This window comes from Mchenga conophoros, linkage group LG13, assembly GCF_057382185.1.
Source record: "Mchenga conophoros isolate Kocher_MC1m ecotype Shallow Benthic linkage group LG13, M_conophoros_male_GT1.1, whole genome shotgun sequence".
Classification (NCBI taxonomy): Eukaryota; Metazoa; Chordata; class Actinopteri; order Cichliformes; family Cichlidae; genus Mchenga; species Mchenga conophoros.
The window spans coordinates 14,707,893-14,735,144 of record NC_140538.1 but is presented as its reverse complement, the minus strand read 5'-3'; the positions used below and the strand labels follow the sequence as shown (position 1 = coordinate 14,735,144).

At 38.0% G+C, this 27,252-nt stretch overlaps 4 protein-coding genes across 4 annotated transcripts; 2 read left to right on the top strand and 2 right to left on the bottom strand.

The window, feature by feature from the left end:
* Window positions 1-769: 769 nt before the first annotated feature.
* On the top strand, window positions 770-6,447 carry fas (Fas cell surface death receptor). Its single transcript, XM_085296651.1, has 9 exons — window positions 770-872; window positions 1,189-1,316; window positions 2,556-2,693; window positions 3,152-3,263; window positions 3,679-3,749; window positions 3,843-3,911; window positions 4,063-4,100; window positions 4,291-4,312; window positions 4,626-6,447. Exons 1-9 carry the CDS (start codon window positions 817-819, stop codon window positions 4,931-4,933), a joined length of 942 nt encoding a protein of 313 aa, XP_085152777.1. The 5' UTR covers window positions 770-816; the 3' UTR covers window positions 4,934-6,447.
* A 1,778-nt stretch (window positions 6,448-8,225) lies between these two features.
* Window positions 8,226-14,447, top strand: itprip (inositol 1,4,5-trisphosphate receptor interacting protein). The gene is made up of 2 exons (XM_085296643.1): window positions 8,226-8,364; window positions 11,886-14,447. Exon 2 carries the CDS (start codon window positions 11,923-11,925, stop codon window positions 13,534-13,536), a length of 1,614 nt encoding a protein of 537 aa, XP_085152769.1. The 5' UTR covers window positions 8,226-8,364; window positions 11,886-11,922; the 3' UTR covers window positions 13,537-14,447.
* Window positions 14,426-18,119, bottom strand: LOC146560986 (glutathione S-transferase omega-1-like). Its single transcript, XM_085296647.1, has 6 exons — window positions 17,967-18,119; window positions 17,192-17,300; window positions 16,866-17,088; window positions 16,671-16,772; window positions 16,357-16,463; window positions 14,426-14,696 (listed from the first exon to the last, which is right to left on the bottom strand). The coding sequence occupies exons 1-6, from the start codon at window positions 17,992-17,994 to the stop codon at window positions 14,546-14,548; spliced, it is 720 nt and encodes a 239-aa protein (XP_085152773.1). The 5' UTR covers window positions 17,995-18,119; the 3' UTR covers window positions 14,426-14,545.
* A 3,754-nt stretch (window positions 18,120-21,873) lies between these two features.
* On the bottom strand, window positions 21,874-24,704 carry LOC146560985 (glutathione S-transferase omega-1-like). Its single transcript, XM_085296648.1, has 6 exons — window positions 24,576-24,704; window positions 23,715-23,823; window positions 23,362-23,584; window positions 23,075-23,176; window positions 22,857-22,963; window positions 21,874-22,146 (listed from the first exon to the last, which is right to left on the bottom strand). Exons 1-6 carry the CDS (start codon window positions 24,601-24,603, stop codon window positions 21,996-21,998), a joined length of 720 nt encoding a protein of 239 aa, XP_085152774.1. The 5' UTR covers window positions 24,604-24,704; the 3' UTR covers window positions 21,874-21,995.
* Between the last annotated feature and the right edge of the window lie 2,548 nt (window positions 24,705-27,252).

Below are 27,252 nucleotides of genomic sequence, written 5' to 3'. Positions count from 1 at the left end.
GACTATTTTTTACTTCCTTTAAAACTTTAGTATAACATAGACGTGAACAAATCTGACTTCCTGCAGAGCTTTCTTTTAGCTTTGATCATCTGCGCAATTTTATTTTTAGGCGGCAAATTTTCTTTTAAGAAACAACAACAAAAGGGAGAGAAATCAATCAGTAACTGGTTGTGAACGTATTGTTTCACATATTTAACTCATTCCATATTTTAACACCCATGTTAAAATATCAGTTGTGTCAAACTTTTAGAACATTCTGATAAATCAAGTCAGAATCGATAACATATCTTGTTAAATGTTATAAAGAAAATCATTTTGTTAAGTCGAACTAATGGATGTGGTAGGCTCCACCTCAGAAAAAGGTGCAGAGGGAGCAAGAAGAAGAGCAATAGCACCACCTAGTGGCAGAAGTTAAAATACGAAACTTTCTTTTTTGTCATGTTCTTCTTTTTATTTTTATCTGAAATAGATAATAACAAACAAAATAATGTCATAGTAGCTCAATGTGTATCGTTTGTTTTTGAAAAGAAGAACAACACAGACTAAAGCGATAAAAGATGATGATGATCTGGTATGTGTAACTTTCCTGTTGTACTATTAACGTAATTTTGTTTTTGGTTATAATTGTGTTTGCTTTTGCAACATAGTTCTAGAGATATATGTGATTTTCTGTCATTGCTGACTGCTTGACTAAGCGGTGGTTTCTGGGACTTTCCGTGGGGATTAGACAAAGCGCAACAGAAACAAACAGGAAACCCCGCCCCGTCGTGTTGCAAGCGCGCCTCTACACATTTCAGGCTCTGGACTCACTGCGCGATGGCGACGAAGTTTTCACTGTGGTTTAGTTCCTGTGTTTGGCTCGCTGTGTCACTGTAAGTAATCAGATGTAGACTAGACAGTCCTCTATTATCTGTCTCTACTAGCTTTACTAACTGCTCGGCTCGGTGTGAGGTGGTAACCACAGGGGCGGTTGGGAACGAAGGGTGATACAACTTACCGTAACACCTGAGTTCAGAAGTGTGCGGTAAATGTAATCTTTAATAAAGCAATGAATTCGTCTGTTTGGCGTCTTAACACCACCTATAAACTGCTATTTAACCTAAACGAACTTATTATTCTAAAAGGAAACCAAGCTGCCGCACGTTCACTTTCGTTTTGAGCTTCTGGGTTTTTGTTTTTTTTATACAGATGCGTTTGCTTTGCCTCGTCCCAGCGCCACAGGTCAGTTAATGGGGCATCCCGCATCAGAAGAGAGCCGGAATGTTTGGATGGCACCTACAACTTTACAAACTGGAGCTGTTGTAACTGCCCTGTTGGTAAGTGTCAGTGGTTATGTGAACTTAAAGAACTCAAGCAATGTAGTTTGTAATTTGTAGTCTTTGTAATCTGTAGGGTTTTTGTTCTCCATTTAATCAAAACCCGGGATGTCCAAACTTTTTTCGAGAGTGTCATAAATTGACAATCACCCAGGGGCCAACAATTCTTCTTGCCTTTTTGTGAAGCATAAAAAATATTATTTAAAAAAAAAAAAAAAATATATATATATATATATATATATATATATATATATATATATATATATATATATATTGTTAATCATCACAGTGATCAGGTTAACAAAATAAAGCAATTGATCATTCACATGTTGCGAGAACATAAGAAAGATCAAGCTGTCCGGAATACCTGAAACTTCAATGAAGCTGCTGAGTATCAGTGTCTCAGTTTCATTTTGTGAGTGTACAAAACTTTTATACATTCATTGGTTGCACAGCGCAGTGCTGCCACCATGTTGTGAAAAGAGAAATTACACTATATTAATTCTGTTTGTGGCCATAAATAATATATTTAAGGTAGGAGTGAGGGGCCTGCAAAGGAGAATGACCTGGACTTGCTGGACATGCCTGATCAAAACATTTACTTTTGCCAGCCTGCAGACCAGCAACTCTGCAAGTCGTATGCTTTACGAGGGCTTTCCAGATTATGTTTGCTAGAAAATTTCCGTTCATATTTCCAGTTATTCTGACACCTATGAGTCATCAATCTTATGACTGAACTTCTCCCAGAATTTCTGTAACAGAGTGAGATAGCACAACCTGTTGAGCCAGAACAGCCAAATAACTGGGAAAATAAGCCTTAATTAAAGATTAAAATAAAAATAACAACAGCAAAACATCACTAACCTGTCTTCTTTTTTTTTCTCCCATTAACTTATGACCCCCTTGCTTATCTCTGGTGGTGCTGTGGAGCAGTCAACTCTTAGGATAGGACCCATTAGAAAGGTCTATGAAGCTTTAAAGGGGGAAAAAAGTTAAAACTTCACTTTTTAATTGTTGCTGTATCTATAGTACCAATTAATTATGTAATTGGTACTATAGATACAGCAACAATACTCTCGCGATATAACAGAAAACAACAAGTTAACACAGATAAGAAGTTGCAACGAATGCGCACCTGCGGACCACTTAATTGCACCCCTGGTTATTATATTCTATTCATGTAAACAGTGTAATACCATTAACAGACTTTCTTCTGCATCATCTCTCTCCACTCTGTAGGACAGCGAGTAATAGAGCATTGCACTAATGGCAATAAAATGAATGGAAAATGTGAAATCTGCGAGAGGGACACATACAACAGTGAGCCTAGTGACCGGAAGACCTGTCACCGCTGCACCTCCTGCGCACAGGCAAATGGTACAATTATGATAGGACATGGCTGTTCCTTTTATTCACAGCTAAACTAAAGACAAAATATTAGAGAAAAGTTCACCTTTTGCTGCAGAATGTTTGACTGGTCACAGCTCTAACGATGCTTAAGTCCAGTATGAGGACCCTGAAATCAAATCAGCTATCATTAACCATTATCTACTGGATTATACATGTGCTATATTGATTAGCAGTTTCTTAGATGTCATATTTTAATATTTTATTTTTAAATATATAAGGTTAGCAGATAATTAAAATGCAGTACCAGAATTATCCAAGCATTATTTCAATTTATATATGAAAGTTCACATCCCATCTTTTTATACGAAAAAGTGAAGGAAAACCATCCTTGGTCTATTTCACAATTAAAACAATGCAAGTTTCTTTTTTTTTTAAAGACTTTATAGCCTCAATAATAACTTGTGTGACTTTTCTCAACTTTTCAGCTAATTTAGAAGTAGAAGAAGAGTGCACTGCTGGTAGGGACACCAAGTGTCGATGCAAGGAAGATCACTTCTGCAGCAGTGAAAGTTGCACAATCTGCCATCCATGTAAAAAGTAAGTTTGATTTGACTTTGAAATCACATTCAGCATGTAAATCTGTGCATATTCCCTAGCGCTAATGTACTAGACCTGAGTACAGTGTTCATATTAATACATTGTACAAAATAATAGGAACACCTATTAATGTAATGTAGCTCAATACACCGCCATCTTAGTAATACACTTAAATAATTGGAACATTTCCAGCATGATTTGCTGAAACTCATTCATTTTGTAAAAGCAGAAGTGATGGCAGAGCTATTGTAATGGTTTTCATTAGATTGCAAACATGTTTCTAATAAAGAGTTTGTGACATGTGTGTGTAGCTCCTTTAAAGAATCTGTTGTCTATTGACTTGTCCTTTAAGGCTTTCCGCTCCCTTTGTAGTTATTTTTGATTCATTCGTGGTTGTTTGTTGTTTTGGTTCAAGATGTGGAATTGGTGGTGTTAAAGAAGCCTGTACAGCCAACAGTGATGCAGTCTGCAATGGAAATGGTGGAGGTAAGGTGTTCTTAAGTATTATTGGATTTTAATAAATCATATTGGACACATTTTGCATTGCAAAATATTAATGGTCATATCTTCTCATTTCAGCTATTGCTGGAATTATTATTCTATTCCTTGTTTTTGCTGGAGCCGTTGTAGGAATAATCTGGATAGCGAGTGAGTATTTCTGCTAATATATGAGTAAAGTACCACCAGACGACATTGTGTGTTTCCTTGCTCAGCACTGAAGGCTTTATTTATATTCAGCTCAATATTTAGTCGTATCTTGATTAATTTTTCTGTGTAATTTCTATTCGTGTTTCATTAGAGAGAAAACAAAAGAAAGAGGATGAAAAAAGCAAAGAGGTAAGTTATTTTCTTTGGACACCTGTGACGTGATATTTACTCTTTGATCTCTGGTTCATCCAATTGCCTTTCTGCACACACACACACACACACACACACACACACACACACATGGACATGAGCAGTTTGTTACTTCATCGCAAACAAAACTGAAAAGAATTAAAACTTTTATTTTGTTTCTGCTTCACAGAAGCTCATCCGTCGTCTTTCAGGTAACAAACATGACTTTATTCAAGCCAATATAAGAGCTTTAATTATTCTCTGTCTTTTGAACTAACCAGTCAGAATCAGATTTTAGAACAAGTTATTGTGCATTTGCATTTTTTCATGTGGTTAATTTTCTCTAAACTTTTAATTTCTTTAGAACAAAAGTGTATTACCCTCTTTTCTTTCTGATCATGACTTTACCATTTTCATCCATTAATCAAAAAACATTGCATATTGCCTGCTCAGTAAATTATAATATTGTGCGTTGTGGTCTTAATACCCATCTTTTAATATTTTTTCTTTTTACATTATTTTCAGATGTTGACATTGTTCCTCACCTGCCTGATATTGCAAGGGAGCTTGGATGGAAAAATGCAAGAACCCTAGCTCTCCACACTGGGATAAGTGTGGTTACTACTGAATCTTATGAAATGGAGTATCGAAATGATGCTGAGGAGCGAACGCTGCAGCTGCTGTTTAAGTGGGTGGAGAAGGAAGGCAAACAGGCTTCAAAGAAACTTATCGAAAACCTTGTGGATATGAAACAAAAGAAAAAAGCGACACAGATCAGAGACATATTGTTAAAAGATAGTTCACCATCAAACAATCCTGCAAATAACTGCTGACATGTATACACAATGAACTTGAAGAACTTTGAATTCTAAAGAAACAATCTTGCAAAGTTACCTCTTGATTTTCAATTCAGGTTGTGAAAGCTGATTTCGAGTTGCAATATATCTAAATTTGATTGTTTTTATTTTTCAGTGTTTTTAATTTCATGATCATAATAATAATGCTCATTTTAAAAAATCCACGTGTCATAAGGGACAGATGAATGTCTTGCTACAGCTTCTATATTATGCGATAATATTTGATGAACCTGGAGTTTGTAAAAGCTTGGTTTTGGTTTTGGTTCCTTCCTTGCTTTTCATGGCTTATTTTTAGGTCTATTACATAGCTGTTATCTAATGCTAATAAACATTTTTCAAACGTCAAAAGAGAAAACACCTGACAAAAAAACAACTAATAAAAATGTCCTCTTTCATTGGCCCTTTGGCTCGGTTTTGCACAACAAGATCTTTGTTTAAAGGAAATATATTAAAAACTATCACCACTTCCGTGCTTTTTAACATTATTAAACCCATCCATCCAGTAATTTCTGTTAATATAAACAGTGTGGTTGTGGTGTAAACAGGCTAAGAAGGGAATTCCAGGTGTGCAGCACTTCCAATCTTTCCTGCCTGAGAAGAACTGGGGTGTTCCCACATGAGATATATAATCTCTCCAGTGACTTCTCGACCAAGGCTATTGCTGTTTACCAAAAACAAACTAAAATCTAAAACTGGAAATGAAAAAAAAGTTAACTAAAAATAAAAACTAGGCTTTTGAAAAATGTACTAAACATAATTTTGTGAACATGGAAAACTAACTAACATGTTTTTTAGTTTTATTGGAAAAAAAAAAAATCCAAACTTTTATCCTTATGAGACTTTGTTGGGATGTTAACAAGACAGGGAGTCAACTGTTTTCAAAACACTGTAATACCTGTACTGATTTTCCTAAATCTTGCCCTTCATACAATGATGTCACGGTTCTGGGTCTTTCTGACCCAGCTTTTTGAGTTCTTGTGTTTTTATATTATGGTTTATGTTTTGAGTCCTTTGTTGTACTATGTTTGTTATTTCCCTAGGTTTCAGTTATGGTTATCATAGGTTTAGTTCTTAGGTTTTGTAATACGGCTTCACTGTGTTCCATGTTGTGTCTACTGTGCCTTTCTGTACCATGTTTCTGGTCCCTATGTTCTGTCTCCACAGTTGCTGTTAAGTTTACATGTCTAGAGTTCAGTCAGTGTGTTTCCTGTTTTACTTTGAAGGTCCATGTCTCATGTCAGTGTTTCTAGTTTGCTTCCCTTGTCTCATCCAGCCTGATTACTCCCAGCTGTGACAAATAATAATTAATAGAGACTATAACTAATACAAAAACTGAGTAAAAATACCACCAACAGCTGACTGTGGAATATTTAGAAGTAAGGAAATTTCACAACTGGACATGTTGCACAGGTAGCATCCTATCACGGGTATTTACTGGAAAAAATGTATATACTGCAGTATTTTGTTTATAATAAAATGGAATGGTTGTATCTTTGTATTTCAGTTATTGCAAAAAAATTGTTGTGGTTGGTGTTGTTATTGGCGTCATCTGTCCAGTGGGTTATGTTGCAATCTGGAGAAGTACCACCAGAGGGCACAAGACCTATGAAGAGTTCCTCAGTGCAGCACTGAAGGCTATGCAGCACCTGCAACAAGCTGTGATGTGCTGTGTATTCTGACGCCTTTCTGTCAGAACCAGTTGCAGTAACTTCTCTGTTGGATCTTAACACATAGGACCACTTTGCATCAGAGAAAAGCTTGACAAATGTAAGGCACTCAGCAGCTGAGGTAAACATGAAGAGAAAATAAAACTGGGACAAAAATTAACTCTATGATCTCTTAGTCAGTCCCCCAGAACCAGGAGAACTTGCCTCTCTGTGTTTCTCTACGAGTTTGCTGTCGCTGACGAAGCAAAATGTAACTGCGCTGAGAGTTTTCTGAAAAGATTGCATGATGATGAATCATTACATGACAAACAAAGCATTTCCTGCTTTTTCATGTCAAACAGCTTCCAGACTTTGACCGCGCTCATTCAACAGAGCAATACTAAGAGCAATGGTGAAGGCTAAGGAACTCTGAGGAGATCTAAGAAGGAGAACTGAAGATTTACACAAGTGGGGAAGATCTCATGGAGCCATTTCCAAATAACTGCACCTCACCCCCAATCAGTGAGTGGCAGATGGCTTCCCCTCCATGAGACTCGATCTGCTGGAGATTTCCTCCTGTTAAAAGAGTTTTCCCTCCCCACTATAACATTCATCCCATGATGTAGGTAGACATCTGACCACAACTTTCAACAAGCTCGGTGCACTTTCCTTTAAGAAAAATAAGGTCATATACAGCTTTAATCTATGCTAATTGTAAGGAATAATGGTTTTACTGGGAGAAAACTTAAATAATAAAAAACAGAACTGAGAGAGACAATTTTGGTATCTAATCAGTATAAATCTGCTTTAAAATTTAATAATTGATCTTGTGCGCCTGTGTGTGATAATAGTTTTTGTCTGTTTCCATTATGAGCTCGATGTAGAAACATCGTAACTATAAATGTCATTTGATGCTACTAAGTATACATTTACACAGAGGCACGTCACAACTTCCACTAGTGGCCCAATCCAGGAACTCGCTGCTGTTACGTAATGCAATGCTGCTTTCACTTGCATTTGGAAAAAGCTGTTGCATTCACTGGAACTGGAACTTCACAGCTTCGGTGAACAACTGCCTATCAGATTCGGGGTGGTCACGTCTGTACCACAGGATTACTACTAATAGGCTTATTACTGTGTATTTTTGTGCCGTTTCCAAGGTAGACTGAGATTTTTATCCACGAACATGAAGCGCAGTTCATTTATTATTTTTTATATTGCCCATTAAATAAATATATAGATCTTTTTAGTGTGCTCAATGACTGCACACACACGCTTTCACATTTTAAGACTAAATATAACGGACTTAGTATTTGCAACTGTATAACACTTTGTAGCAAAAGCAGAAGAATCACTAAATAGGAAAAAATAATCAGATTCCTTTACACTAGAGCTGAATTTCACAATATAGCAGTATCTTGCAATGTAACATGGCTACGATTAAATGTTGTGAAGTTGATTTAAATTGCAATATTTTATATAAATATAAAATTTATTTAAGATGTATTTAAAATTCTGGATGACATTAAGAATTGTTGCACGTAATTTATGCTCCTCACATTTCATAAAAGTCCCTGCTGTTCTGGGTGATGAGAGGAAGCAGGGCGGTCCCTCTGTCTATGCATGGGTGGAGCGCGCAGTGAGGAAATGTCAGAAGGAAGCTGAGAAACGGTCCCCGCGCCACTCGCATGAGGCTGCTCTCACCGGATGACCCGAACGATGAACTTTATCACCATGAACTCACCCAGAAACACCACACGGGTAGGTCTGCTAACTTTTTACAATAGCATTCGTCTTTTACGCGCACGTCTCCAAACTTGATGGGACGACAGGAGCTCCAGGCTGCTAAGCGTGCAGTTATTTTACCAGATTACGCGAGGCACGTTTAAGCTGCTCTTTGTTGCTTTATGAAGCTCCACGCAGGATGAAACGGAGCAGCGTGTGGTAAGCGACCGGCCTGGGAAGTGAGTGATGAGTGTGGAATAATATTTTTTTAGTCTGTTTCCCTTTTTTAGTCCCTCTCTATTTTGTTGCTAAGACAACAGAGGAGGTGACCGCTCGTAGGGCTATTAACCACGTCACTGTGTCAGCACGCAGCTACGTCAGCGTGGGAGAGTCGCTGTTTAGTATTTTCCCCCAAAAAACACCAGGAGATAATTGGATGTAGGGTGGTGCAGCAACAGTGGTGGAAACATCTTTCATTCATTCCTGTGCGTATGAATCATTTTAAAGTAGGTTTCGTTTGAACGCAGGATATTTCATGTTGCTCCTAAATCAGAATATTTGCAAAAAACAAAACAAATCATATGTATATACGGTTATGTCTTTGCTTCATCATTTATACGCTTCTGTTTCGTATCTATATTTAGATGCTTTGGCATTTCATCTGCTGTTTATAAAAACCTCTAAGTTGCCACAGACTGCAGATAAAAAAAATGAAGCCTGCGTGGTTAAACCTTGCATAAAGTCATGCCTTTGAAAAACTACACCCTTACTCCTCCACAGGAATTAGGAGGGTAAGTAGCAGCCAGGTACTGCTATTCAAATAGGCATTATTAGTGGATAGTCTGTCAAGTGTCACCACCTCTATAAAAGCACAGGTTTGGCAGTTTGCTGGTCTGGAGTGTGTTAACAAAATGTCACAATCTGCCCAGCAGTGGACGTCCCAGCAAATTGAGGCCTCAGTTAGCATGTTAAATGTTTAAAATAATATGGCGGTATGGCTTTGCAAAGTTACATTTGAACAATATCCTTTGGACAGATGAGACCAAAGTAGAGCTGTTTGGATATAATGTATAGCACCACAGTGTGAGAAAACCAAACACAGCATATCAACACAAAAATCTTATACTAATCTTTCAAGCACGGTGGTGAAGTGGTGATGATTTGGGTTGTTTGGCAGCCACAGAACTCGTCTGTATACCAAAGTATTAAAATTAAATTTGAGGCCATCGGTCTGACAGCTCAAGCTCGAGCCAAACTTGGAGGTGCAATAGGACAATGATCCCAAGTACAGGAGCAAATCTGTAACAGAATTGCTGAAAAAGAAAACCTTAACCTGATCAAAACACCATGGTGGGAACTTTAGAGAGCTATGCATAAACAAATGCCCACAAGTGTCATTACATCACGTGCTGCTAAAGATGGTTCTACAAGCTACTGAGTCATAGGGTGTACTTAGTTTTTATAGGAGTGCATAGAGTCCTATGAAGAATTTGTCTTTCACATGATTTTACATGATGGAAATAACTGCTCATGACCTTTTAAATAAATTAAGCATAAACATAAACTGGGACAAGCTTCCTGTTGCCAGGATGACTAATAAAGGTGCCTAACTTCAGCTATGTCTGTAGAATTTCTTCTTAAATGCATGCGTGGCAGAGAAATATTTTTATGAAGCTGCACTGATCATCAGTGCAATTATATATTAAGTGCAGGTACTTTGTGAAATCTAATCGTTTATGAAATCTGCCCCTTTGCCATTTTTACCAACTTGAACTTGAACTAGAAATCTGAAATAAAGGGAATTAAAACCTTTCTTTTACCCTTCCTAAGTGTTAAGTGTGTGATTAAAAAAACACACTTAACACTGCTTTGATATTTTCACATGATGGTGTTTCATTGAAGAGTATGGGTACTTGATCCACCTCTGACAGTCTGTTCTTCTCTGACTTTCTGTAAACCCTCAGTTGCAAATACTTGAAAAGAGTCAGTCTCCAGTTATGTTTCTGTTATGTAGCAATCGCTACTCCAAAATGATTGAGAAGAGCTACGTCTCGAGGCTCTTGGCTGTCGCAGTGTTTGTTTGGGTGGTCTCATTAATGCAAGTCTTGGAAATCTTCCCAGTGAATAAGTCATGGGAAGTTTCCCCCGGCTCTTTGGCCTCACATACTTCATTACCGCTGTCTTTTTAAAATCTTGAGTCTTGCAGAGAACAGTTCATCATCTCATGATGTTACGGTGAGATCACGATGCATACTTCCCTGTTCTTGTTTCACTTGTGTGCTAGAGGAAACCTCATTTTTGGCACCTTTTATGACAAGATTTTATTCATGTCAGAGTTGACAGTTTCCGTTTTTCAGTCCGGCCAGCCGAGCACGGATGCTTCTTAATCTCCTACCCTTTAAACATCTGTAACACAATACTAAATAGTGAGTATAAGCATCACACAGGGGCAAACTTGAAGCTTAAGAAAGACATTTATGTAATATCCTCTTTCTCCTTGTATATTGCATGTTGGTTATTTGTTGAAATCTAGGAAAGTAGATATGAAGTCAATGGAAACTGTTTTCTGTATTGTTTTACACTGATGCTGAATTGCACAGTGTACAAACTTGGATTTTCTTTCTTTTAAGAAAGCAGTATTGTTTTGCTATATCTTCGATAAAAGGATATAAATGTCAACAGGCACAATGTGTGGTAACTAAATATGTTTATCGGAGGAGGGCAAAGTTATTCTCATGGGCTCGGTCTTCCTTCCTCCTGTGTTGCAAAGCCTGATACTGGACAAGTGCGTCACTCAGCGCACTTCTTCTATATTTAGAGGTACAGTCTGTGCTTCCCTTGGTGGGTGGAGAGCTTGATCAAAAATAACTGGATTTTGTATACAAATATGTCATGATTTTATACATCACCCCTACACCAGTGGTCCCCAACCTTTTTTGTGCCACGGTCCGGCCTTTAAGGTGTCACGGATAAATACAACAAACTAAAACCTGCACAGCTACCAAAAAAAGAACATTTATTCGTAATACACGGGAAAAGACCCAGTGAAACCGGGTTAATGATAAAAACAATAACAAAATGACGATGAAAACCTGAAAACCACAAATTTCACACTCGAGACTCAACTCTCGCGGCCTGGTACCAAACGATTCATGGACCGGTATCAGTCCGTGGCCCGGGGGTTGGGGACCACTGCCCTAAACCAGTGGTCCCCAACCTTTTTTGCGCCATGGACCGGTTTATGCCTGACAGTATTTTCACGAACCGGCCTTTAATACAACAAAATAAAACTAGTACCGGTACCGAAAAAAAGAAGATTTATTCATAACACACGTGAAAAGACCCAGGAAAACCGAGTTAACGATAAAAACGATAACAAAATAACGCTGAAAACCGATAAAAACCCTGAAAGCCATACATTTCACACCTGAGCCTCAACTCTCGCGGCCGGTACCAAACGATTAATGGTATCGGTATCGGTCCGAGGCCCGGAGGTTGGGGACCGCTGCCCTAAACCATTTGTATCTGCTCTGACTGTATTTATGTTTCTATTTCAGGATCTGCTTGAATGTGCACATTAGAAACGAGCTGAAGATGCAGGGGGCCATTGCACGGCTGTGCGTGGTGGTGGCTGCTGCCATATTAAACCATCCCTCGCTCTTTCCGCATGAAAACACCACACTCCCGGATCAGGATGAGGAGCTGATCGCTCGAATGCGGGAGCATGAGGCAAGACTGGAAATGGAGAAGGCCAAGTTGGAGAAAGAGCTTTCACAGATGGACTCAAAGCAGGAAGAGACCAGCTTGCAGGAAGGTTATAGTTGGTACTTCTGGAGCACGGTGTCTTTTATAATATTCTTCACCATCGAGATGTGCAGGGTGGATCTGGCTGATGGAGAAGTCCGGCAAGTTGAGGAGGAAGAGGTTTTTTCAGAGAGTGGTTCCATCAACCCCAGGATGATGGTACTGGATAAGGACATCCTGAGTAACTTCTGTGATAAATGCACCTACACTTCAGCACATGAAAACTGGAGGGTGAGGGAGTTTGTCGAGGGTTTTGCAGATGACTTGCTCGAGTCACTCAGGAGCGTGTGCAACAGGGACACAGACATGGAAGTCGGGGACTTTGTTGGCATTGGAAGCATGTTTGAGTCCTGGAAGTTTTGCAAACCGCTCACATGTGACCTCATCGTGCCTTTCTCACCTCCAGATCCGCACTCCTTTCAGTACCACCTGTGGTGCAGCTCCTCCAGTGACATACCTCCTGATATGCAGGGCAGTGGGAAGATAAAGGTGACCACACCTGGGGAGAATAGTGGGGGCTGTCTCTGTGGCTCTGCTAACCTCGGAGAGGACATGCTTTGTCTGCTGCATGGCAGAAATGACACACCCAAAGTCAGTCTCAGTCCTGATGAACTGCTGTGCTCCAGAGACACAAACTGCTTGGCGAAAGACCAAGTCATGAAGTGGTTTCAGATCTCTGTAACCAAAGCGTGGGGACGCATCTCTCACAAATATGACTTTGATGTTACCTTTCGCAGCCTGGATGCTGCCGGTGCGCTGAAGATCCGATTCCCGTCAGGAAAAATCATCATAATGAACATCATTCCGGTGGTCCAGCTTGAGGATACAGATGCTTATTTTGTCTCGCACTTTCCATCGGATGTTGACAGCTTCCCAGACCCATACTGGCCCCTATCTGTTGCTGTCTACGAGAGGAATTTGCTGAAACATTTTTCTAAACGCCTACCAAAACATTCCTGTCATTTACACTGCCTCCAGATTTTTACTTTCTTACACAAAAAGCAATCAGGGCTAACTGGAAAAAGTGCCCTTACAAACTATCACTTAAAGACTGCTCTGTTGCACTTGTTGCTGAGTAAAAAGACCATCACGTGGAGCATTGAGAGTATGCAGCACAGGGTCCAGGACTTGCTCAGCTTTGTGCAGAGGAGCCTGCAGGAGAAAAGACTTAACCATGTCATGTTTGGCAACACTAAAGTGCCAGAAGAGGTCCAGGTTCCTGAGATGATTCGCAGAGCAGAGCCCATCAACCTGTTCAGGACACTGGTGCTGCAGAGGGAGCTTTATGCAGCAACAGTCAGGCATTTTCAGGAGATGCTGAGAAATGCACCTGTGCTCATACAGGAGTATACACCGTACTTATCAAACGGAGGTTTACATCACAGCCTGGATGAAAGTTTATAGGCACTCAGCAACTGAACTATTTTAGACACATATATCAGACATATCGTTCAGTGATACTATAAGTAATGTTACTAACAAAAGGTGCACGTGCATCAGCTGATTCAGCTCTTGCTGGTAACTAAATTTGTAGTGGTTTTGCCGTAGCTGCTACTTACAAAACCTTTTTAAATAAAATATGGTCTACTGCTAACACCGATGCTAAAGGAGGAACTGGAAAATTTAGTGGAGAAACCCAGAAATATTATTTACAATCTTATTGTAATAAATGTTTAGATTGAAATAAAAACAAAAAACAGCACAGTCGTGAAGAAACGCGTGCCAACACGACTCAGTACCATTAAAAACAGCAGCATCACTGCTCCACCTAGTGGTTGCAGATTGTATCAACCAAAGTAAAGTAGTCACAAATAGAAGGCTGATATGTAGACTTGGTTTTATTGCAGCTGCTTTTTTTTAACATTTTCTTGAGAATACAGCTTACCGCTATCAGACGCTGAGGGAAAAACCTCAACATCTTAGTGGAGATGCCAGCAATATATACTAACTGTGACACTGGTATCCCTCGGCTCCTGGATGCTACATTTTAGCAGGAGATCTTAACATAAATACCTCTCATATTATACGGAGCCACACAGGAATCTTTAACAAAACAGTGCACTGTCTGCTTTGTATAACTGTGTTTTATGTATCATTGTTACTGTTGCAGATCCGATGGCAGCTATTAAGGATTGTTATTCTTTATGTATCTTTTATTGCTTGCTAGAGCTTATTTTCTGAATTTTGCTTGTTATATTTTTACTGTGTGTGTCTCTAGGTTATTAAATGAGACCATAAAAGGGAAACAATGTATTTTTTTTATGTGTCTTAAAGCACAAATAGAAAAATCTAATTTGCTGTCATTTCATTGACAGTATTTTTATTTTTTTATTGAAAAATCAGTCATAGTCACTAATGCAGTAACATTAAATGATGGCTGAAGGTTTTGTTCAGTACTCTAACTAATAACTTCCTACAGGCCATAGTCAAAGTCTGGGTTTCCATCAAGGAAGGTCTTGAAGAAGGCCTTGTGGGCGTCTGGGCTGAACATGAGGGCTTTGACAGCCGAGTCCTGCAACATGAGTTCTGTCCACTTCTTCAGCTCAGGTGTGCCATCCAAAAACCTAATAAGACAAAGGGTAGAGCCATTTAAATACAAGTAAATTTGAACACTCAATTTTTGTAATAGTTTCAGCAACTGAGTGAAAAGTAAATCCATTAGCTTCGGCACACGGTAATAAATATTCCGCTAAAGTCACTTTGTTACTCCGTTAAAGAGACAAACGAGAGGCATTTTTTCCAGGTGCAGAAGTGGATCAGTGAACTCGCCACAAAATCGGACATTTGACTGAGAGTGCACAATATCCTCAACACATTTCCATTTCTTTTTAAATTTTTGAGTCGGCTCAGGCTTTAAAACTAGTTGCACAGCTGGTGAATGACCTCTTTTTGGTTTCAAAGAGACATGAGGAATACATGAGCAGTGTTGCTAACTATGGACACAGTGCTTGCTGTGGCAATAAAACACAGCAAGCAATGCCCATTTGGCAGAGTTACACCTTTGTCTTTTAAAAAAAAACAAAAAAACTAGAGATGGACCGATCCGATATTACGTATCGGTCCGATACTGAACAACAGCAGCACGTTGAAGCTTAAGCTGTTGTTAGAATTTATTTAATATTACTTTCTACACCAGGATCTTTTTCTACGTAGCTGGTAACCGTGCAGGGGCGGATCTAGCAAAGTTTAGCCAGGGGGGCCGATAGGGCATGAACAGGGAAAAGGGGGCACAAAGACATACTTTTCTTTCTTATTCTCATTTAAAATGTCTAGCTTTTAATAAATAATTATCCGAATTTTACACCCAAATTTTTAATCTGATGAAAAATGTATAGAAGTCCATTACTGTATATAGTAACTATTAAGTCTAATATACCCTAGTAAGCTATAGTACTTTTTCCTTTGGGAAGGTACCATCTGTGCAGTCTGCAATTCTGTTGAAGAAAGATGCTGAATCTATTTAATTATTCTTGAAAAATAATTGAGTTCTGTGCATTTTTCCCCACATTGCATCAAATTAAAGTTGATTACGTCGATTAAGGATCATGAGGTGGGGGGTGGTTCCCTATTTTTTTTTTTTGCTGGGAATTTGCAACCCTATTAGTTAGGTTGCTTACTCTTTAAAATACCAGAATAGGGAGGATGGAGTAGGTTTAAGTTTATTAGATTGATCAGTATTGCTGAACTATGAAATATTTTGGGTGCAGTATATTTTTTGCATACAGGTATAACGGAATAGCTTTAGTGTTTGTTTTTTTTGTAACTTGAATATGAACTTATACAAAAAGCAGCAAGATATTAAAAAACATTTTTATTGATTAAAAAAACACACTATATCGGATTCATATCGGTATCGGCAGATATCCAAATTTATGATATCAGTATCGGACATTAAAAAAAGTGGTATCGTGCCATCTCTACATAAAACAAAAACGGCAACATTTGGAAAAGCTGGAGTAAAAAGATTAAGGTAAAATTTATCTCTGTTGACCACAATAGTGCAACTAGTGGCACAGGAAGAACAGACTCCACTAACTAAAGTGTAAAACATGTCGGTTTTAGAAAAGGATGCTTCTCTCGATTGTTCATTTCTAACTTTTGTAACATTTCTAGTAAATAATATACTTAGGCTCCCCACAGTTGACCTTTTTTTTTTTTTTTTTTTTTTTTTTTTAATGTTTACAATTTTCTATAGGCTAAATATCTGTAAAGATTATTACTTACTGTTTGACCTGATACGCTTCTACCCTCTCAAACCACGGCCACATCATGTAGTCGATCATTGTTATAGAATCGCCACCAAAGAACTTGGTCTTCTTGTTAACGAGGTCCTAGAAATTGAATGTTACATTTATTAGAGTTGTAATTAACTGGAATAACCAGGCACTGACAGGAAAGATAAACTTATTCGTTTTAATAAAAACAACCTTTGATCAATGACTGTGATTCACAGGCACACACTCATTCACACACAGTGTATCACCTCATATGTTGGGTTAATGGATAAAGGAACCAGAGGCCTCAAAGGTGTGGCCTACCTCGTTTAACTTTGCAAACTTTTCTTTCAGTTCAGCTTCCAGTCCGGAGACATCCTCTCCCTTCTTTTTATCCATTGGGATCTTGTAGAAGTACGGTATCACCTGTAGGAAACAGTGACATTAATATTATTATTTGGTGGTGGTTAACAAAAAACAAAACGTTAAGGTTTATATGCAAGTCTTTGTGTGACCTACTTTGGAAAAGTGCTCCAGCATCATCTTTTGTTGAGCCTTAGCAAAGGGAGAGGAGGGAAGCAGCTTCTTTTCAGGGTAAACTTCATCCAGGTATTCACAGGTGATGGGTGACTCGTATATCACCTCACCAGCAGGTGTCTCAAGCGTTGGGACAAGACCAAGAGGATTCTTCTTAAGATACCAATCGGGTTTTTCTTTCAGGTGGACATTTATGGTTTCGTATCTGAAAACAAAAAAGCAGGTTATGTGTGCATGTTTAAGCACAGGTTGAATGACTGTGATGATTTTTCATTTCTACAGCAAACTAGAATAAAGAGTAGTCTTACTTGATTCCTTTGGCTTTGAGCACCAGTCTGGTCCTTTGGGCAAAAGGGCAGAACCTCATGCTGTAAACCCTGATGTAGTCTTCAGGGACTGGGCCAGGGGCAGCGCTACCTGAGGGATACAAAAATGTTTCTTCCATTAAAAGACTGGTCAGTAGGGAAACCTGAAGAGGGATTACGTAAAGACTTTTCTCCTGTTTAACTTACTAAAGTAAAAAAAAAAAAGAAAAAATCTATTTTGTACAGTAGTATAATTTTCAGAGTAATTTTATAGCTGACAGTTTGGGTTATGTTGTGCTTCCACATCAGCATTTTGTCTTCGTAGTATTTTTACACAACATCCCAAGCTTTTTGGAAACAGCATTAACTGACCTTTATTTTCAAACTTACAGTGAATTTAGCATTTCTATTTGATTACAGGGCAGCTGACTGTGGATTATGCACATTTATACATTTGTGCTTGTACTTCAACTGGATTTTTTTTTTTTTTTTTCCTGACGTCTGCTTGTTTTCAGAGACGCCACAGTGAGTCGCTGTTTGTTCAGACAAATTGGTTCAGGCATAAAGAGTTTCGTTTATAAACGTTTATAAATCAATAATCACCTGGACCGTTTGGCGCTGCTTTCAAATCGGCACGAAGAGGTTTCATAGGACTAAAGCATGATTTTGTAAAAAACGAAGCTAAATCCTTACCACAGATCGAATCGGAGGGAGAAAACTATTGCATTTCACATCGATAAGCAGCCTTCAGTTAACAGAGTAATACTTTATTTCTTACCTTTAGCGAGACACTTTTCAGCAGACATGCTGGCGCTTGAAATAACGGATGATTTGAAACAGACTGTAAAGGACGGAGCTAAAGTTTATATTTTACGCTCTAGTTCCGCGGTGGGCGTGTCAAACTGAGTCGACACGCCCACCGTTGTCTCAGAAGGCTGGTAAAGACGTGTTTCTTTTCTTCTCTTCAAAGGAGCCGCCGTGGAAGTTTAAACTATGTTGCTCATACAGACAGTCATATGACAAATAAAGTTCCCACAACACGGACTTTATGCACTTTAGTGAAAATGAAGCACACCCCATGATTCAGCAGCTTGCAGAACCAACTTTGGCAGCAGTAATGTAAAGCAATGGTTTTCTGATGACTTTATTAGTGTCTCACATGTAGAGGAATTTTCTCCCACTCGTCTCTCCAGCTTTGTTTCCGTTAACTGGGGCATTTGTTTATGTACAGCTCTCTGAAGGAGTACAGCACTTCAGGCAGTTTGGTGTCTGGACCTCAGCCCTTGAAGCACCTTGAGTCTTTTATTTTACAGCCATTCTGTTGTAGATTTGCTGCTGTGCTTAGGATTATTGTCCTGTTGCACTTTGGACCAAATGTTAGCTGTCAAACAGATGTCCTCAAATTTGACTCTAGAATACTTTGCTATGCAGAGGTGTTCATGCTCCTCTGCAAAACAAAACAAGCCTTAATCATCACCCCCTCAATCACCATTTTAGCTTGCAGTAAAGAGAAATCACAGAGTACCCCTGTGAGAGGGTGCGCCCTCCTAGATCAGTCACATAAAGATAATTGTTTTTATGATCAATAGTTAACAGTGAATTAGCTGCTTCTCTTTTACCTTCAACACTGTCAGAAGTGATTATGTAATGAATACTCATAATGACATTGCAAATACTTTGCCCTTTGTTTCCTTCTGACATCTTCACTGTAAATCATGACTTTACAGACATTTTGCTCCCTTTATTTTTCAGAAGCCAGAACTGTAAACCCTTTGTGAAGTCTGGCTTTTACTGAGGAACAGCAAAGAAAGTTGTCATGATGAATGATGGATCCCCTGCAGGTTAATATGTCACCATCTTTTCCTTCCTTTCGCCGCCTGTTTGAATCAACTCCAGATTTTTTCTTTGCTTATTTTCTCATGAGGGTCATTGCCTCTCAAATCAGCCTAAGCTTTCTGCTTGGCCATCTCTAATTTGCATAAAATTTTTATAGTATAAAATTTGCTTTATATCTTCATATCTGAAATACTTTAAGATATATCTTTTTGGAAAATGGTCAGTTGACCCATTTTCAGGCCTTTTGTTTTGCACATTGAAACTGAGGCAGTGTTTAAACATAAATAACTTAAAGACTACTAAAGATAAAAGCCTGAAACTTCTCATGTTTCTTTTCTACAGTAGAAATACTTTGGGATACCGTCTTTAAATATTGTTATGCCATGAGGCAACTCTTGTTGTGATTTGGCAATATACAATTAAATAAAATACAAATAAAACTGAATTTTCATTATCAAAATGAACCAGAATCTGTCATTTGGGACAAATGTATTAAAAAAATATTACAATTAAATTAAAATATGAAGACAAAAAAACCCTCCTAAGTCTCATATGTGACCACAACTTTGAACCGTAAAAGACAACTACTGATGTTTTTTCAAAGGTATAGTTGAATATAACTTTATTCAGAAGGAAACATGTAGAATACTAATAGGAAAATATATTTTCTAGTGCTTATTTGCAGTGTATTTTGTTTTATGCATTTAATAACAGGCCAGTATATTAGAGGCCACCTTTTAAGTTATAAACTGTGTCATAGATCATTAGATTGCTTAGCCAGACTGAAACTGTGCAGAACAGGAAGCTTTGTACAGAGTTGCCTATTTTTATGCTGCTAAGAGAGAATAATAGGAAACAGCTTGGAGTGAAAGAGCGTTGATACTGTTAGTGACGTGCAAGAATACTGCCTTAGTTACAAAAATGAAAAAAAAAAAAAAAATCCAGATTTCATTCAGTTTTCATACTGGATTTAAGCAAATCTGAAATAGAACAAAATATGAGAGTTTGCAGGTGATACTCTAATTATAGTTCTAAAAATGATGTAGTTAAATATGTGCATATTCTTCATTTTCGAGACCTGGGTCACTCCATCTCAAATGATCAAACTTTTAGAAAATTGTCTGTTCCTCCGCCTCTGATTTGCACTAAAAAATGTTATGGTTCAAAGTTTGAATATACAATATATTCTGTTAACGACTGCTGTTACTTTTACCTTCATATATCATATGCCTTTTTATTATGACTTCCTGTGTTATAATAACCATCTTGAAACTTCAGGATTTTGTTCTATTGGGTTTAGATGCTCTACGCATATTTTTGTTTTGTTATACATCGTGTTAATTTCACAGGTATTTCAGCTGTGGCTGATATCTAGACTTGCAGTGTTTTACTGTGGCTGCTTTCCTTAAATCATTTGTAAATAATATTGCTGCATTTCTGCGATCTTCTTGATTGTTTTTAACTCACAAAAATATAAACAATAACCAGCACAGTCAAGTATGAAGCAGAGGCGGAGGCAGACATTTGATACACCCGGGGCTTAGCCCTAAAGGGTAGTATGCCTTTATATATATGTGTATATATGTGTGTATATGTATGTATATGTATATGTATATGTATGTATATGTATATGTATATGTATGTATATGTATATGTATATGTATGTATATATATGTATATGTATGTATATATATGTATGTATATATATGTATATGTGTGTGTGTGTGTGTATATATTAGTCATAATAATTTGACAATACTATAATATTGGCCATATACTATAATATTGGCCATATTATATTTACATTACCACAGTGAGATGACTTTAGTCTCATGACCAACATTAACTAATTGTCATTTACTAACTAATCTTAAATGACTGTTCAGTACAGAAATGAAGCCCAACAATCATGTTTTACAGTCCCGTGGTCTCAGCCTCAGATACTCAACTAATCAAAGTGATGTCATGACAAAAATGAATGACCAACAAAACATTTTTCTCCTTCATTTCTGTCAAACAATGCTGTATGTAACGTGTCTCGCGGTTAGTATCATGGTTGCTAGGCAACCTGAACAGCGCGACGAAGCGTATACTGTCCCATTTCACGAGCCTCCCACTTCCGCACTTCTCGTACTTATAGTACGCACCGTACGTAGTACGCGTAGTGCGCGTACTTCAAGCGTGCAGACCCTGAATTGGGACACAGCCTCAGTCTGCTTAGTAGCAACCCTGCTCCACCTAGTGGTCACAATGTTATCAAGTAGAGTACAGTAATCTCCCATAGATCTCCCATGTACAATAGTTATTTCAGCTGTGGCTGATATGTAAACTTGTAATTGTTTTTTTGTAGCTGCTTTCTTTTATCATTTTCTGGAGAATACAGCTGATCAGGCACTGAGGGAAAATCCTCAACATCTCAGTGGACATGACAGTAATAGAGACACTTTGACACAGGTGTCCCTCAGCTCCTCAAAGAAGCAGAAACAAGTAATCTGCATGTAGGATGATACATTTTAGCAGGAAATGTTAACATAAAAACCTCTTATATTATACGGAGCCACACAGGAATCTTTAAGAAGACAGTGCACTGTCTGCTTTGTATAACTGTGTTTTATGTATCATTGTTTCTGTTGCAGATCTGATGGCAGCTATTAAAGATTGTATTACTGTATGTATCTTTGACTGCTTGTTTGAGCTTGCTTTCATCATTTTGCTTGTGATGTTTTTTAATGTGTTGATGTCAAAGTTTTGGACAGGGAGATCTAGGTTATTAAATGGGACCATGAATGGGAAACTGTGTTGTTTTTATGTGTCTTAAAGCACAACTAGAAAAATCAGAATGAAGACAGTTATTTCATGAACAAATTTATTGAAAACTCAGTCACTATCGCTCTTCACAATAACATAAAAGTAACACAGTAACATTAAAGGAAGGCTGAAGGTTTTGTTTGATACTCTCATCAATAACTTCCTACAGGCCGTAGTCAAAGTCTGGGTTTCCATCAAGGAAGGTCTTGAAGAAGGCCTTGTGGGCGTCTGGGCTGAACATGAGGGCTTTGACAGCCGAGTCCTGCAACATGAGTTCTGTCCACTTCTTCAGCTCAGGTGTGCCATCCAAAAACCTAATAAGACAAAGGGTAGAGCCATTTAAATACAAGTAAATTTGAACACCCATTTGTTTGCAATAGTTTCAGTAACGGAGTGAGATGTAAATACTTCAGCACACAGGTAATAAATATAGATATACTGTATACAGATAGTCAGTGTTACAAGGGAGGAAAAACATGATTTTGATGTTAAACTGTTACTTTACGTTAATGAAGTCTTAAAAGTCTTAGAATTTTCTTCATACATTAGACCTTAAATTACTTTTTATTTTGATTTAAGTAAAAACAGCCAAACTGGGAATCTGAAAAATCTTTCTGAGGCTGTAAAAACACGTGTTTTCCACTACTGTAGAACCAGCTCTGCCTTTTTGCCTTGAAAATCAGTCGACATTTCCATAGTCTTGAGAACCAAATATAATTTATGTAGCAAACGTTTATGTAGATTATGTAGAAAGCAGCAGACAGAGTCTTCAGGCTGCTTCTGTGAATTGCTGTGTCTTGCATTAGCATCTGCTAAAGTCAGTAAGTACAGTGATCCCAACGTTGCACAGTTATTTTTTGCCACAAGCACCAGTTTTCTGAGGTGAAAATAGTTAAATCCTGATCTAGATTGGTTACTGGCACATCTCTAGTTGAGTTAAGGTCCACACAAAAGAGTTAAACTTTCACTGTTTGTCTGTAAGAAACAGCAACATTTGGAAAAGCTATTATTTAGTCTAACTTACGGTTTGAACTGATACGCCTCCGCCCTCTCAAACCACGGCCACATCATGTAGTCGATCATTGTTATAGAATCACCACCAAAGAACTTGGTCTTCTTGTTAACGAGACACTAAAAATGAAATGTTATATTCATTAGAGTTGTATTTAACACTCTGAAATAACCAGGCACAGTAATGAAAGATAATCATCCTAATACTGAATACTCAAAGGTGTGGCCTACCTCATTTAACTTGGCAAACTTTTCTTTCAGATCAGCTTCCAGTCCAGAGACATCCTCTCCATTCTTTCTACCTGTTGGGATCTTGTAGAAGTACGGTATCACCTGTAGAAAACAGCAATTTTAATATTCCTTGATGCATGCTCAATCATTCAGGTAAGTAAATCTCCAAAAGTTGATGCTGTTCATCTGGACGTAGCGTAGATGGAGATGTCAATATTATTATTTGGTGATGGTTGATAAACCCCCCCAAAGCTCAAGATTTATATGCAAGTCTTTGTGTGACCTACTTTGGAAAAGTTCTCCAGCATCATTTTTTGCTGAGCCTTAGCAAAGGGAGAGGAAGGAAACAGCTTCTTTTCAGGGTAAACTTCATCCAGGTATTCACAGGTGATGGGTGACTCGTATATCACCTCACCAGCAGGTGTCTCCAGTGTTGGGACAAGACCTAATGGATTCTTTTTAAGGTACCACTCTGGTTTTTCTTTCAGGTGGATGTTTATAGTTTCGTACCTGAAACAAACAAACAACAACAACAAAAAACAGAAGGTTATGTGGGCATGTTGAAGCAGACATCTGATAGATTGAAGTACTATCATGATTTTTCATCTGTACAGTAAACTAGAATAAAGAGTAGCCTTACTTGATTCCTTTGGCTTTGAGCACAAGTCTGGCCCTCTGGGCAAAAGGGCAGAACCTCATGCTGTAAACCCTGATGTAGTCTTTAGGGACTGGGCCAGGGGCAGCGCTACCTGAGAGACACGAAAAAGATTCATCCATTAAAAAAAGTAACAAGGAGAGCAGGTGGCAGTATTTAAATGTATGCATTGTGCTTCACATTGAAAATTAAAGTCATATATGGTTGTAATAATCCACCAGAAAAGCAATGCATTAAAATTACTTGCAGAATTGACATAAATCACAGGTCGGTAGCGGATTGTGTAAAAACTTTTACCAATTAACCTTCAAGTAGAACAACCGTGGCAGAAAATACTCTGCTATTACTGTAAAGCACAGTGAATTTAAAGTAATTTTATACTTGCAAGTTTGGATCAGGTTGTTGTATTGTCAATTCAAGGGTTTGATTGTGTTTGTCTTATTTACACTTTACTTAACATCCTAAACTTTATGGAACCAATCTTAAACCAGCATCACAAATATCTTTGTTTGAATACAGTGAATGTTGCAGTTTTATTTATGCCTGTACTTTAGTGCGAATATTTTTTTTCTGACGTCTGTTTGTTTTCAGAGAAGCCACATAATGTTTATTAACGTTCATAGAGTTTAGTATTTAGATGTTAATGAAGCAATAATTATAAGGACCATTTGCAGTTACCTGCTTTAAAATCGGAAGGAATAGGTTACTTAGGTCTAAAGAATGACTTTGTAAAAATGTTGCTCTCGGTATAATAACTCTTCATCATGCGAGCAGAAGGAAACAGCTTTTTGCATTTGAGCTTTATAAGCAGCCTTCAGTTCCTCGAGTAATATTTTAGAGTCTTACCTTTAGCGAGACACTTTTCAGCGGACATGTTGGCACTTGAAGTAATGTGTGAATCAATGGGCTTGAAACGGACCGAGCTCAGAGTGGTGTCAGTGAACAGCGCTGCTCAACTTTTCATTTATACACTTGTGGGCGTGTCCAATCAGTCTGCCATGTTATTCTTGGAGATAAGAGGCGTTTTCCTGGAAACCAGTCATAACCAGTTCTAACAAACAATGCTTATTCGTTTTTTTTCCTAACTGTACTGTCACGAACTTTATATTTTGTGTTAACTTAGACTCTGAGATGTTGCTCTTGAATTATTGACAGTTGCCTGAGCCTTGTACGGTTTAATCTTGAGGTGAATTTGCTGCAACAATTCCTCGTGGTCACAGTTGTTGATGATCAGTGAATCGATTGCTTTTGATTAGCAGCACTGGCTGCTACTTACCTACATATATCTTAATTCTTGTGGAGGTGGTAAGGGTGTAGATGCTTAATTCTTTCACTCGAATGTAGCTTATTATCATTACTATGTTGGTTTTTGTCGGTGTAATTTTTATACCCCCTTTTTTAAAAATACATTTTAGGTCATTTCCTGCAGTACAAAATGTTTGCAAAACTCAATGTTGTGTAACACATGTGGGGAAAACGTGTCTCGTGAACCTCCTGAACTTGGAAATGAAGTGTGTTTGTACTGGTTAAGATAACAATCTTGAAGGAATTCCTTGAGTAATCTATTTGAACACAAGACTTTAAAAAGTATTTTTATTTATTTATTTCACATTTGATTTATAAAAAAAACCATTGGTAAGTGAAGCTGCTCAGTAGCCTACTTTCTTAAAAGCATTTCTCATCGTATCTCTTATTAAATTGCAGTAAAGACAAACCGCATCAACTGTCTCCTATCTTCGGAGCATCCACTGTGAGAGGCGGTACCCGCCTGATTCAGGCACATAAAAGTCACTATTTATATGATAAATTGGACTTGTGTTAATAGTTGACTAGCTGGGCTACTTTTACCTTTAAAACCGCCAGGATAGACGTTTGTGTAACGCATATTCACAGTGACTTTGCAGATACTCCACTCCCCGTTTTTGTCTTGTTTTTACATAACCCAGAAGAAAGTAAGACTAGTTATGACTTTGCGAGATTACCGCCCCCTTTGTCTCCTTCTGATATTGTTGCTGTTAGACATGTTTTCACAGAAATGTTGCTCTCTTTATTCTCAGAAGCCAATACTGGAAGCCATTTCTAAATCCTGGCCTTCACTGAGTCGCAGTGAATAAAGGCTGTGATGACAAATGATGGATCTCTTGCAGGTTAACATGTCAGCATCTTTTGCTTTCTCAGCTATTTGGAATCAACTCAAGATCTTTTGATCTGCTTATTTTGTCATGTATTGAAGAGGTTACAGGTTTCACCTGCCACAAAACTGCCTCTCAGCAAATCTTAACACCCCCCCCCCCAAAAAAAAATCCCCCACCCCAAACACGTGTGTAGATAGAAATGGCTGTAATTTCTTTAGTTAAAGCAACATGTTTGTTAAACCCCTTTAATTAAAGCTGAAAGTCTTCCGTTTCAATCACATCTTGACTTTTTAGAATTTAAAATCTACTGTTATGTAAAGAGGCAAGACTACAAAAAAGTGTCATTATCCAAAAACTGATGGGCTCATTTGCATATAAATACTTTTTCAAAGATTCCAGGTGGTTGACATCTTTTACCACAGTGGAGGAAATTGTTATTTGACTCCCTGCAGAATTTGTAAGTTGAAATTTATAAGTTGGAAAAATACCACACAAAGAAAGACCCAGCAGAAACATCTGTCTGTAATCTTCACTCAGTGAAAGGGAAATCAATTTATAACTTTTATGTAATGTCTGTTTTTTTGTTTTTGTATTTTTGGTTGATATTCTGTCTCTCACCAATAAAATGAAACTACCATAAAAATTTGAGACTGCTCTTTTTGTTGTAAATGAGCAAACGTACAAATTTATCAGGGGATCAAATCATTATTTCACCCAATGTATATTTTTGTCTGGAACCTTTGGTTAGACTGCTTTAGCTTTCAGACACAGAGCAAAAAAGCTCTAATAAATGGAGAATTGCGGAGGATCTTCATCAAAAACAGGAATCTCTCTTTGCTGATTATACAGGTGCAAGTTTTTGACCATCGGGATCTGAATCTGACTTTTGTCCTTTTGTTTCACCGGATGTTTCCCATTTTAAATCTCATGTGAGTCTGTTTCCTTTACTCTCTCCACTACTGACCGAGTGTCAGCCCAGAGGGACCATTTCTGCTGGTTCCTTTTGTGGTTTTCGACTAAATGCCGTCCCTTTTTGAAATATGATTAATTCATAGACTGTTATTCAAACTGTAATGTTTGAATAGTTACTCCTACACAGCGCATTGGATTTTAAGTGCAAAGCTTTGTGTGCACCTTCAACAACAACAGCCACACCAGTGCACACATGTACTGACTAACTCTGTCCTCCTTTGTTGACCCGCAGCACCTGCAGCTCCATTGCAATCCAGGAATCCTGGTCATAAATAAGCACAGTTTTCACTATACATAGTTTTCATTGCATTTTTCTTGAGAAATTAAAAGTTCAAACAATGTCTTTTTTTCCTTGCAAATATATATAAACAAAAATAATACAGACCAACATGAATCAGCACTGTTAAAAGCCTGAG

What these genes read in the sequence shown, in the direction of transcription:
- fas (XM_085296651.1), top strand. Translation starts at nt 817, where the DNA reads ATGGCGACGAAGTTTTCACTGTGGTTTAGTTCCTGTGTTTGGCTCGCT. An exon ending in CTGTTGTAACTGCCCTGTTG is followed by an intron (nt 1,317 to 2,555) that starts GTAAGTGTCAGT and finishes TCCACTCTGTAG; the next exon opens with GACAGCGAGTAATAGAGCAT. An exon ending in AGGATGAAAAAAGCAAAGAG is followed by an intron (nt 4,101 to 4,290) that starts GTAAGTTATTTT and finishes TCTGCTTCACAG; the next exon opens with AAGCTCATCCGTCGTCTTTC.
- itprip (XM_085296643.1), top strand. Translation starts at nt 11,923, where the DNA reads ATGCAGGGGGCCATTGCACGGCTGTGCGTGGTGGTGGCTGCTGCCATA.
- LOC146560986 (XM_085296647.1), bottom strand. Translation starts at nt 17,994, where the DNA reads ATGTCTGCTGAAAAGTGTCTCGCTAAAG. An exon ending in TGAAAAGTGTCTCGCTAAAG is followed by an intron (nt 17,301 to 17,966) that starts GTAAGAAATAAA and finishes TGTATCCCTCAG; the next exon opens with GTAGCGCTGCCCCTGGCCCA. An exon ending in GAAGCGTATCAGGTCAAACA is followed by an intron (nt 14,697 to 16,356) that starts GTAAGTAATAAT and finishes TTGTCTTATTAG; the next exon opens with GTTTTTGGATGGCACACCTG.
- LOC146560985 (XM_085296648.1), bottom strand. Translation starts at nt 24,603, where the DNA reads ATGTCCGCTGAAAAGTGTCTCGCTAAAG. An exon ending in TGAAAAGTGTCTCGCTAAAG is followed by an intron (nt 23,824 to 24,575) that starts GTAAGACTCTAA and finishes CGTGTCTCTCAG; the next exon opens with GTAGCGCTGCCCCTGGCCCA. An exon ending in GAGGCGTATCAGTTCAAACC is followed by an intron (nt 22,147 to 22,856) that starts GTAAGTTAGACT and finishes TTGTCTTATTAG; the next exon opens with GTTTTTGGATGGCACACCTG.